Raw genomic sequence first — 13,499 nt, 5'->3', positions numbered from 1 at the left:
TTTCATAAAATGTAACTTGTTGAACGTGTAAAATTCTGAGGAATAAAACGAAAAAAAAAACGTTAGAGTTAAAATTCAGAAACATCAAACTTTTTGATATTTACTCTACAAATCTCATTTTTTTCATTATTTGTCCTAATACCTCAACTTTCCCCATTTTTCCAGGAATGAAACTTTTCTCATGTGATCCCTAAGCATATTTTACACTAAAAGTAATAAATTAAATAAGAATTTTGTTGTTAAATGGAGTTAATATGTGCGATTTTATGATAAAAATGTGAAATCGACACTATATGTCAGATAAATTGATGTTCCTGAATTTTACCGATAACGAATCTATTTTTGTTATGATCCTAAGGATTTTCCACGTTCAACAAGGTATAGTTTATGAAAATTGAGTGAAGAATAATAGAGATATATTCACGAGAAAAAAGATGAAGTTTAATATGAATGACAAAAGGCCCTATAACCCCAACTTCTCGTATTCGGACAAAGGTCAAGAAGGCTCCGATCGATTTTTGAGATTTTTTCACATTAGAAAAACTACAAAATATGTATGATTTGCATCACGGAGCAGAAAAATCATTAAAAATAGGGGATTTTGGGACCAAAATGTCCCAGTACCCCACTTTCCCGTATTTTTCTAGAAACAAAAATATCTCCATTCAAATACTAAGATTATTTTCTTTCAAAAGAAGTATAAATTATAATTTTCTGATTGCTACTTCAAAAGTTATAGCATTTAATGTATTTTTCCTCCATATTTTCCCATAGTTCCAATTTCAAAAAAATTCAAGCCAAGTGGGCGGGGGTCTAAAATTGTCCAAATGATGTGAAATTTGGCATCTGAGCTTACTTTGACATTTGTCACAATATGAGAGGGGGGGCCTTTGAGAATTCAAAAAAAAATTTTTTGCAATGCCCTAGTGTCGGTCTTACCCCAACAGTGCACATTTTCATTAAAGGCTCAATTAACAGTATTGAAATACTCAAACTTATATTCAACACACACAAATAACGATGGGGAGAGTAAATTAGAACTTGCGATAATAAAAATGGTGATTTTCAAAGCTTCTGTGCTGTTAGAACCTTACAATTAATTAACAAAAAACAACATCCAAGTGCACATCGACTTTGCTTACGCATGATTTGTTTATTTTGTTGACATTTGGTAAACCTATATAGCATCGATGTATTTCGAAATGCTCGAAATAATCGTACTAATAATACCCTATCATTATTGTATGATTTAAAATTTGATATCTGGGACAAGTCGTCGGGTGTCGGGCTTACCACCAGTTCCCCTATGGGCACGACTCCAAAATTTCTACCGGAATAGCTTCCGACTTTTTACATTATAAACCTTTTGTGCTATGTGATCAGGCAAGTGCTCAAAAATAGTGAACCTTATTCTGTAGATTGTACGGTTCTATAAAAGCAGTCATTGGTTGTGCTATGATTGGATGTAGCATTAGTAGAATTTTTCAATGGACCGTATTAAAAAGACGACCGGAGATAAGACTACCCGTGAAAACAAAGCTGTTTGCAAAGGTGCTCCCTGTGTTAGAAGCCGTTTCGTTAGTGTTCAGGAACCGCCGCTCTGTTCGAAATTCGTCTTACCAGTATCATTCAATCGTTCTAGTGATAATTATCACCGATATTTTCGTTTTGCATTTTGTATTGAAATCAAATAAATTGTGGTTTTTGAACTTATATTTACTAAACTAAAAAAGTTTTTTGAATGTCAAAATACAAATGTTGCTTTTAAGATCGCCTCCTATTTGTCACCGTCATGTTTACGCCACTCTACACGTCCTTAAATTGCCCCAAAATTGCCGACGAACGCGCCGTTGAATCTCCCGAAATTGCTTATGTAGAAATTGCACACAATAATTATTTTCGGATTTGCTATGGAATAATAATATTGCCACTTTATATCACATTCTAACGACTTTTATTTTGCAAAAAATCCGTTTACGAGTGAAATGGACTCCTCATATAATTGTAACCATTCTAAATTAATCATTCTACTATTTCCTGCTACCTGGAACAAAATTGTCGAAGTTGTATTCAATATATTCCCTATTCTATCCCTGGCTTTGAGAGCAGACTTCAATATGCTTCTCCATAGCCTTATTCACCACCAATGTCTGACGGTGTCTGAGCTAGCTAATGGGATGCAACCAGTGATAATATCTCAAGCCAGAACGTGTTCCACTGGAGCTAAAAATAGATAACGATAGAAATTTGATCGATCGAAAAGACGATTTGCTTATAGGAGGCAAGGGGGTTCGATGGGTCCATTAATAGGTGTTGAGAGACAAGAATAAGGAATATATATATATATATATATATATATATATATATATATATATATATATATATATATATATATATATATATATATATATATATATATATATATATATATATATATATATATATATATATATATATATATATATATATATATATATATGTATATTTATATCTATATTCTATATATATATATATATATATATATATATATATATATATATATATATATATATATATATATATATATATATATATATATATATATATATATATATATATATATATATATATATATATATACAAATACTAGTTTGTTGAGTGTGTACCATAGCCATGAAAACCACCGACGACTGTTCTCAATAAAGAGTGGGCATTCGAACTAACAGGTTACGCACTTTCATCACTGTGCGGTGAAAAATCTTTCTACGACAAGGGATTCACATAAATCTCAACAAAATCACCGCTATTCTATTTACAGAGAAAAGGAATGCCAAAATGAAATAACCATATCTTTAGTGAAACCACTATCGAAATTGCTACTGAAGTGAAACATCTTGGAGTAATAATTGATGGCGAACTGCTTTAAAAGTATCAAATGATATCAAATGACCTGCTGAAAAGGCACTAAAACAGGTGTGCAAAAATAAGCTCAAGTTATATTCTTTATTTGATGTGCACCTATTTGATTAATTCTATCCGCTAAATCCAACTTTCAAATAAAAATAAAATGCCCTTATTGAAATATCTGCTAATTCGCCTCACTTACGTAGTGAACCGAAACAGGACGCAACGGCGTTTAGTAAAATAAATACTTACGAGCCAGCGTTTACCGCCTCATATCTCGTTACTCCGGCACAATTATATGATTTATTGCACTGATACATACCTTTATTTTAGCTGGAGAACCTTTTTACGATTATTTCACTTTTAAAGCACACGTTTAACACTAGGATAGGCCTAGTGTTAAAATGGGTTTTTATTAAAAACGGGGGTTAACATTATGGCCGTGTTTTGTCCGATACACTACCACAATCAAAACAAACATTTTGCATCCAGCATACAGAAAAGAATCACCAGTGCGGTCAAACTAAAACAAGAATTTGAAAATACACTCAAGTTTTTTTTTACGCGGTTTTTTTTTTGCGCGGTATTTTTTACGCGGTTTTTTTTTTACGCGGATTTTGAAATTTACGCGGTTTTCATTTACGCGGATTTTGAAATTTACGCGGTTTTCATTTACGCGGATTTTGAAATTTACGCGGTTTTCATTTACGCGGTTTTTGAAATTTACGCGGTTTTCATTTACGCGGTTTTTGAAATTTACGCGGTATCCATCAATGAGGTTCCCTTTATCGCGGATTCTTAAATTTAAGTGGTCTTCATTTACGCGGATTTTGAAATTTACGCGGTTTTCATTTACGCGGATTTTGAAATTTACGCGGTTTTCATTTACGCGGATTTTGAAATTTACGCGGTTTTCATTTACGCGGATTTTGAAATTTACGCGGTTTTCATTTACGCGGATTTTGAAATTTACGCGGTTTTCATTTACGCGGTTTTCATTTACGCGGCTCGTATCCCCCGCGTAAAAAAAAACCTGAGTGTATATTGTAATGCAATTTCAGGTATAAGTAATTAATTATTTCAAGTTATTCAACTAATTGCTGATTGCAGAGATTTTATTTTCATCTGCACATACAATTCGGTTAGGGACTAAGCAATGTGTGATGTGAAACTTGCCATGCCAGTTGTTACTCTTCGCATGATTATTTTCCGCAAGCGCAATTCTGGGTGCTCTTCTACTAAAAGTTGATGAGGTTCTTTCATGTGCGTAATGTTTACGTTTGTTTTGATCGACTGAAAAAAGTAGAATGATTTGTTTCAACAAATCACGCCTTGGCGTCCATTATAAGGATTCCTAGTTAGAATCGACGCAAATGGAATATAAGGCACTGCGTTTCAACTAGATTGTTTTTCGATGAGGTGAAAATTGCACGCCCAGGAGGCAATAATTGGATCGTTGAGGTGAGAATAGATGCACAGAATAGAACCTTTATTTTCATTTATGCTGAAAATAGGAACAATTCTGCTAAATAAGTATTATATAGATATTTAAGCGACAGTACGCTGCTACTTTATTCGGAGAAAGGTTATAGGTAATATAGCTTCTTTTAAAGTTGTTCAAAAAATAATGCGACTCTCTTCCTGATGATACCAGAATAGGCTCATCACTTTAGATGATATTAGTCATAACAAACTAACACTAACTAACTCTGGATTGAGCATATAACATCTATAGAGAGAAAAGTTGCATCGTTATGCGGGGCTATGCGTAAAGTATGCTCTTTTGTTCCCCAGCATGTACTTCTAAAATTTTATTATGCGCACATCCACTCATTGCTGAACTACCTTGTATCTGTGTGGGGCCGTGCCAGTATCTCGAATCTGAAAAAGCTACAAACGCTTCAAAACAGATGTCTTAAAATTATTTATAAAAAGCCATTTATGTACCCTACTATTTTGTTATACAATAATAATGCCCATAACATTTTACCTTTGCTTGGGTTGACTAACTACCAAACAATAATATACATCCACAATGCTTTGCATAATACTATTGCTCATAATAATCTAGAATTTACAACAGGCATTCGAGCTCACAGCACTAGACAAGCCAATCATTTATTATACTCCAGAGTATCCACGAACCTTGGTCAAAGACGCATTTCTTTCATCGGACCTAAGTTATTCAACCAGCTTCCTACTGATTTAAAGCAAATAACATGTCGCACTCGTTTCCAAGCAAAATTGAAACTAATTTTAAAAAATAAAATAGAATTTTTAATATAAACTTCGTTCACCACCAATCGAGCTTATTCCTTTAGCTATAATTGGTTAACATTTTTTTAATAAAAACAATTGATAAATGCATTTTTTCTAGCAATTAGTAATAAATAAATTTAAATTATTATGAGCTTCCTGCAAAGCTACGATGAGACCCTTAAAAGGATTCTTTTCCGCTGGGTACTCGCCGTAGCTTCTTGTCAAATTTTGTGTTTTGTCGGTCTCGTATTGTTTTTTTTGTTCTCAGCGTTACCGCGATTCGTAACTTTGTTTTGTTGTGCTGACCTTTTTTTTGTACGCTGAGAACTGATGTGTCCACTACCAGGGGGCTCCATTTGTGAGCTTTTTGGTGTGGGGGTAAGAGGCGGGCTATTAAAAAAAAAAGAAAAAAAAAACTAACAAACTGTACTTTTACATTTCACCAACGCCAACACTAACTTCTCAACGGAAAGAAATAGAAATTCTGTGTATTCTACAAAGCTGTTGAGCCTTTTCCAGAAATGTTGGGAATATGTTCATATTCTATCGCTCTTCCTTTAAATGTCAGTGTTGGCGCCCTCTATGGAATGAAATGTGGAACTAAATTTTGATGACATACTATTTAAACCCAAACATTGTTTTGCAGAAAAATGAAGTTCATGGGAATCGACTACCACAATATGTTGTTCAAAAACTTATCTTAAAGAAATTGCAGTCTTCGACAAAGTTGTAGGCAAAAATTATCTTTCTTATTTTCACTTTCAGTGATAAACTGATGCATACAGTGCCACCTAGGGTTAAAAATTCAACTTAGTGCGATTTCTCCAAGTAAGTTGCCGAAAAATCCCATACAACGTTTGAACTCGTTGGTCCAGTTACCGAACTTGCCCGATTTGATTCAAATTTGGAGTAGAGACTGGTGGGCCGATTGAGTTTTCAAAAATTCGTTTGTTTTCCTGGGCTGTCTAGTCCAGCCAGGAATCCAGTTTATGTTGCCTTCTCTCATATTTCAAGGAAACGTCAAAACATGCACCCTCTTATCCCGTACAAAGGAATGCCCAACACTGCATAAAATTATGATTACTTCTTCATTTCTGGGAACAAGAATATTTGCTATAGCTTCGAGTTACTTCGATCATGTTACAAAATAAATTCAAGCGAAGTGAAACAAAACACTTTTCGTGGCTTACGGAATTTTCAGCAGAATCTTTAATCACACTTCTTGATTATCGAAAGCTAAATCATAATAAAGAAAAACACGGTTTTTAATTAATGGATGCATTTGTTTACATGATATTATTCCTACTAACTCAGTAAGTCCTGTCGGAATGCTGGCTGATTTCAGTTGGTATTCCAGCTTCTGTGGTACAACAGATTCTAATTAGAATCGGTAGGGTCACAAGAGCTGGAATACTAAATGGATCCAACCAGAATTCTGGTTTATTTGTCGGCTGAACTTCACTGAGGACAACAATACAGGGGCGGCGAAACACTTTACGCCCGAGTGGGTAGAAAGCATAGGATGAGGGGTCCATTAGTAAGGATTGTTTCCCTTTTCGCAATGCACACGCTTACATTACATTCACATTAAATCACGTTAGTTTATGCAAATGGAATTGTGGTACATCGATGTTTTCAAATGTGTGTAGTGCGAGATACATGCGTTTCGCATCTAAATTTTTTGAAATGGTTCAAAATTTCGAGTGGGTAATTATCCACTCGGTTATTTTCGAGTGGGTAGTACTACCCATACTACCACGCTTTCCGCCGGCCCTGCAACAATACATCTCATTCTTTCCTAAACGAGAATGTTCATTTATTGTGCTCGATATACAGTCGTTGATATATTCTTGTAGATTCGGTTTTATTGTAAGCAGGCATTTACATATCACCTATGATGTATGTATGTAGCCAATAGTATTTCCACAGTAAAAATCTGGGAAACAGCGAAAATCTTATCTGGTTACGAATGTGGCCTTATTTTATGTGACTGTCGTTTAAACGACATTTCTGTTTTCATCACACTTTTTTTAAAAAGTGCAACAGAAAAAAATAGAAAATGAAAAAGATTTTTTTAAATTCTACGTGCAGGTATTAAATAAATATCTTCTCTGCATTATTTAATATTTTTCAGTTTTCCACCAAAGGCTCCACAGGATTTCTGCTTTTGCTAGATATCATACAATAATATTACTTCCATGCCGCGAATCATAGGGCAATCCAAAACCGCAAGTTAAAAAACATAAATTTTATTGTTTACCATTTTATCGACCAACCCATTCTTCTACGCCGTAAACATACCAAACATACATACCGAACTCAATACGATTCGGATTGATAACGACAACGACGACGACGTCTAATGTTTGTTGTTGTTTTGCCTTGGCCCCGCTCTGTCAGCCATCGGCGGTCGTCGTCAAACAACCACTTTCACTTTTCGCAACTTTGCCTCTGCCGGATGTTCTGTAAAGACGCCGCAAGCTGCCCTCAATCTGCGACTCCCCGCGATATGGTTTGGAATCTTTTCTTCATTTTGTTTCTATCCACTTGCTTCTGCTGCTTCGCAACTTTCACTTTGTCACGCGTTTTAAGTTGGTTTCGGCGTGCGAAAAAGGTGATAAACAAACTAAACCCTAACTCTGGTGAGTTCCTAGCCCTTGTGTAGGGAAGGGCTAACTTCAAATTTCATAATTAACCGAAGACATTCTTCCGGGCAGGTCAACTCCGCGATGGGCAAGGTCATTCAAGGGTGTTCTCGGCGCGCAACATAAGTTCGTTGCCCGCTCGTTGATGACCAAGCATGGAAAACTTTCACTCGCAGAAGCAAAGAAAACTTTCACTGCTGGCTTCGCTCGGTCCCGGTCGTACATACATACATGCATACATATGCCAATCATAGCCACCACATCAGGTGACATTTTACCCTCGGGGCATCCTTCTGGGCTGGAGAAGTCTTGCGAAGAATCAAACATTGCAGTGCTGTCAATTCAACCAAGCAAATCAACGCGAAACGGATAACAAAAGATTTGGCGTTTCAAACTCAGTTACGAAAGACTACCATTTTTTAAGAAGGACGGCACCGCGTGTCAGTCGAGCGTAAAAGATGGTAGCCCGAACTCACCGGGGCTCGAGCAAGAAGCACACGCTCAGTGTATTGCGAAATTCATAAATAAATTAAGATTTTTTGTTTGCTCTAGCTCGACGGTTGCAACATCTCGCAGAGAGTCTGTTGATGTATGTTTGTTTGTTGTGCTCTTTTTGACTGTGAGTTGAAAGAACAAGTTTCACTTTTTTCTCCCTCGTTCGATCTTGTTGCCCCTGTGACACGTTATAATAGCAGTTTACGAATTAATCTAAACTAGGATACAATCTTGTGGAGTAGATTATTTTATGTTTTGTTTCTTTTTGATAAATTCTAGTACCTGCTGTCCTGGCGAGGCTTTCATGGAAACATGTGTAAGGGCTTCCACAGTCTGCAACGGGACGGGCAGATGGTTGACGTCACGATCGCTGCCGGTGGAAAAATCTTCAAAGCACACAAGCTGGTCCTATCGGTGTGCAGTCCGTACTTCCAGAAGATATTCCTCGAGCACCCGTCACAACATCCGATTTTGTTCATGACGGACGTGAATGCCCATCACATGGCAGGCTTGCTGGACTTTATGTACAGTGGACAGGTGAGCATATTGTAATTAATAGTCTACTGGAAGAAGTATTAACTGATTCGATTGTCTGTGTCTAGGTAAATGTCAAGTACGAAGATTTACCGAATTTCTTAAAGGTAGCGGAAGCTCTGCAAGTGAAAGGATTACATGGAGAGGTGAGTTCGTTGCCCTGTCAGCGTTGAAGTCTCTTGATTGTAGCATGTTTTTTTCATTTTTGACGCAGAGTACCAACGACAACGAAGAGCGAGACTATCAACAACAGCAGCAGCAGCATGCCCTCCGTCTGCAGGAGCAACAGCGTCTGTACCAGCAACAGCAGCAGCAGCAACAACAACAATCCATGGCTCAGCATCAGCAGAACTTGGCCCACCAGCGACAACAATTAATTCAAGCAGCCCAGCAACAAGCACAAGCAGTCGCTCACGCACAGCAACAACAAGCGGTACAGCAAGCTCAACAGGCTGCGGCAGCCGCGGCACAACAGCAGCAGTTGGCCAATCGTAATAGTTTTAAAGAACTGATGAAGGCCAAACACGCAGCCGCCGCAGCTGTGTTGAACGAAGACTACCTGAACAACAACGCAAGCAACAATAACAACAACACAACCAACAACAACGCAAACCTCAACAACAACCTCAGCTCCATCAACAACAATAACCTCTCACAGTTCGGTGTGCACCAGGTTAACCAATCGAAGAAGATGCTGGACAGCCAAAAGTACCAGAAGTATTACTCCAAGCGAAAACTGGTCCAACAGTACGAGCAGGAAATGCGAGCGGAAAAGCGAAAACTAGGCATTGAAGATGTGATTCAAGCAGCCGCAGCTGCCAAGGCACTGAATCTGCGACTTAATAACGGTGGTATGGCGAGCCCGGTAGCTCCTGGGACACCTGTACCGAATCCACCGGAGACACCGACTAATGGAAGTACAAGCGGAACCGACGAAGAGCCACCTCCGCTGATACAGAACATCAAATCGGAGCCAAACTATGACGAAGACGAAGGCATGGAAGTGGATCAGGATCATCATTCGCCAATGAACAACAACAACAATAATAATAATAATAGCGTGAACAACAACAATAACAACAACAATCACGCAGAAGACTACTACAGCCAGCGCGAGTCGGTCATCGGCAAATCGACCAAGCATTCCATTCTCGAGCCAAATATAGTATTAAAGCAGAGCGAGGAGTGTCTCAACACAAGCAGCCAAACGGGTAGTCTAAATCTGTGTAAAAACGTTAGCTAGAATAGTAGGCACTGACAAACGGCGGTGTGGCGCGAATGGGAATGAGTGACCAATTAGAATGAGTGAACATCATTATCAGTATGTGTGAGTTGCTCATTTGCAGACGTGTAGTATTTATATTTATTTATTCTTTTGCTAGATTTGTTTAAGTTTTCTATTTAGATGATAATCAAACTTGTACATACAATTTCAGTCTGTTTTTTTTTCTCAGCTTATCGTACGTTTTCGTCATTTCACTTATTTATCATGTAATTTAGGTTCATACAGTGATCATTGAAGTTTTGTTTTTTTTCTTTGCAAGCATTGAGAGTTTTACAGAGTATATATATATATATATATATATATATATATATATATATATATATATATATATATATATATATATATATATATATATATATATATATATATATATATATATATATATATATATATATATATATATATATATATATATATATATATATATATACAGGGTGTTTGGTTCATGGTTAAGAATCTCTCGGGGGGTGATAGACTGTCATATTTGGAGAAAAAAATTGTTCTACACATACCATCAAATCTCAACCGTTACAGAGTTATTGAACTTTTAGTGTAAAAAACTTATTTGTCTTAAAATACCTCTAACTTTAAAAGTATACTTTGTATTTTAAATGTTTCAATTCCATTCGAAAGGTGAGAAAATTTCGCATTGACTGATGCCCTCATATGTTTCAGCTAATGAGTTTAAGTAGCCTTTTCAAAGTAATTTATTGAAAATTAAACAATTTCAAACGATTTTTCGTTCATTTCTTGAAAATCCTAATAGTTAACCTCATCATTTTAATAATTCAGATTGTTAGTCTTGATGAGCTGCTCAATTTGTTCTTTGACATGATACACTTACCTTTTCTTATTTTCATGATTTTGGGTTATTCAACTTGGATATTTTTATCTCATTTTCACTAGTACCAGCTCTAATTGAAAAATTACGGCATTTATTGTACTTTTTTTTCTTTTTATTCAAAAGCCAGAAAAATTTTACAGTGAAAAATGTATTAATACCTTTCAGTTAAGTGAATTTAGTATTCTTTTAAAAGTAAATTAGTTTAAAGTTAGTGCTATTATTAGCATTTTCGTTAATTTTTTTAAAATAGTAAATAATAAACATCACCATTATTATCATGGCAAGAATGCATCTCAGCAAGTTCTACAGTTCTTTCTTTGACTCCATTCAATTATCTCTTTTGGTTTCGACGCAAAATCGTTTTTATCACATCGTTTCATATGCAAAAAATAATGATTTCGAACCCACTACATTTGTGGCGAGCTCATGCTGTGTTAACTATTAAATAGCAGCAAAATGAAAAGAGATATAGACAAAGTGTCTAATAAAAAGTTATAGAGAACATTAAGGGGCATCAAATGAACAATAGTAAAGATAAATTTTGTTGATTAATAATTAGAATAATTAAAAAACTCTCCAAAAAACACAAATTTTGAGTTATTTCGTTAGTGAAAAATCATTTAGTACACTTAACTAAAAGATATTTGTACATACACTGATAGGACATTTTCTCAGCTTTCTAATAAAATCTTGTAAATAACGATATAAAGCATATTTTTTAGATTAGAGTCTTTTAAGCACTTGCAAGTCGGTTACAGGAAAAGTATAGTAATGAAATTACAAAGAAATGAGAAGAGATAGAAATATGACGTCCAAGAACAAATTATGAATCGTTCTAAAACCCAACTTTTGGATAATGGATATTGCTATAATCATACTTCATTATTTCGAGAAAATTAGCCAAAACCATCTTCAAAAACACTCGCTTTTAACTACTTTACAGTTAAAAGGTAATTAAAACTAATTACTTAAAAGATATAAGAACACCATTCAATAGGAAATTTTCTCACCTTTCGAATGGAGCTGAAACATTTAAAATACAAAGTATACTTTTAAAGTTAGAGGTATTTTAAGACAAATAAGTTTTTTACACTAAAAGTTCAATAACTCTGTTACGGTTGAGATTTGATGGTATGTGTAGAACAATTTTTTTCTCCAGATATGGCAGTCTATCACCCCCGAGAGATTCTTAACCATGAACCAAACACCCTGTATATATATATATATATATATATATATATATATATATATATATATATATATATATATATATATATATATATATATATATATATATATATATATATATATATATATATATATATATATATATATATATATATATATATATATATATATATATATATATATATATATATATATATATATATATATATATATATATATATATATATATATATATATATATATATTTAGAAAGTTCTCCTTTGTTTTGCTCGAGGTACTGACAAGGTTTATTTATTCTTTTTTGTTCGATTTTCTACTCGTTGTTGATTATTTTTGTAAGTTATTCCTTAGAACGGAGAAATCGATTGAACAAAACCTCATTGTTTTGAAAAATATAGGTTTAAGTGAATGTTTCGTATGCGTATGAAAGTGTGCGTAATAGTAGGCTAATATCAAATGCATAGAAAAAAGCGCAATTGAAAGCTGATCTTCAAAAAAGATTTTTTTTCTCACCTGATTATTTGTGATCTATGTCCGCTGTGGAAATACAGGCTCTGAGAATGAGAGTCGAGAATGGCGAGTTGTATTAACAATTAAAAGATAAATTATTTGATAGAAGCAAAAATGAGGTATGCAAAACTCAGGTCGTACTTATCTAGTTCTTGTTGATTGAGAAAGGATTTATTAGTAGAATTTTCAACGGATTCGGTTCGCTTCCGTAGATGATTGTTTATTTTTTGTTGGTTATTTAAAAGATCTATTTAGTTTAATTGTTTTATAATCGGAATCATATTGAATTCAAAATTCAACTGAGATGCTCCGAATTTTCTCATGAACCTTTGCGAAAAAGTATCAAGCACACGAATCCATCCATGTTTGATTTCGGCCCTGGTTTCCAAAACTAAACCAGTCTCAGTAGGATCCAGAGAGAACAATCAAATAGTTTGAAGAAAATTCCCAGTTGATGATCCTGCCAGTATGCAAAAAATTGCAAAACAAGCAAGTACTAATGAAGATGTAGAAGAGCTACAATCTGAGTACCAACTGCCAACTAATGCAAACAGTGGCATCTATTGTGCAATTAACCCATTAAATGTTGTTGTGAAAAAATAAGAAGTAACCTTATCCTAGCCTAATACGATATACGTGCGAAAAATTGAACTTTGCAGTAGAAGCAGAATGAAATCTTCTCACCTCTTAGTCCATCGAAAGTTTTTTATCGCGAGAGTGGCTCTGTTTAATTTTACACATTGTTTTCTCGTAATTATGTTTGTCCTTACGTTTAAGTATCCACTCACAATAATATTAGCCCTTTCTTATTTCGGGTTTATTTATTAGCTCTTTATTTTCTCTTTCCTTATCGGTG

The 13,499-nt window shown here is 34.8% G+C and overlaps 1 protein-coding gene across 6 annotated transcripts in view; it reads left to right on the top strand.

Moving 5' to 3' along the window:
• Positions 1–10,315, top strand: part of LOC131677804 (probable serine/threonine-protein kinase cdc7) — a 197,458-nt gene extending 187,143 nt beyond the window's left edge. For all 6 annotated transcript variants that reach the window (XM_058957855.1, XM_058957849.1, XM_058957852.1 and 3 more), the window contains exons 6-8: positions 8,562–8,819; positions 8,885–8,962; positions 9,031–10,315. In XM_058957855.1, coding sequence (XP_058813838.1) covers positions 8,562–8,819; positions 8,885–8,962; positions 9,031–10,059 — 1,365 coding nt within the window. In that variant the 3' untranslated portion in view covers positions 10,060–10,315. The remainder of the gene's footprint in view (positions 1–8,561; positions 8,820–8,884; positions 8,963–9,030) is intronic.
• The last annotated feature ends 3,184 nt before the right edge of the window (positions 10,316–13,499 follow it).

Source organism: Topomyia yanbarensis, chromosome 1 (genome assembly GCF_030247195.1).
Source record: "Topomyia yanbarensis strain Yona2022 chromosome 1, ASM3024719v1, whole genome shotgun sequence".
Lineage (NCBI taxonomy): Eukaryota > Metazoa > Arthropoda > Insecta > Diptera > Culicidae > Topomyia > Topomyia yanbarensis.
Note: the sequence above shows the minus strand (reverse complement) of the source record. Positions and strands in the feature narration are given on the sequence as shown.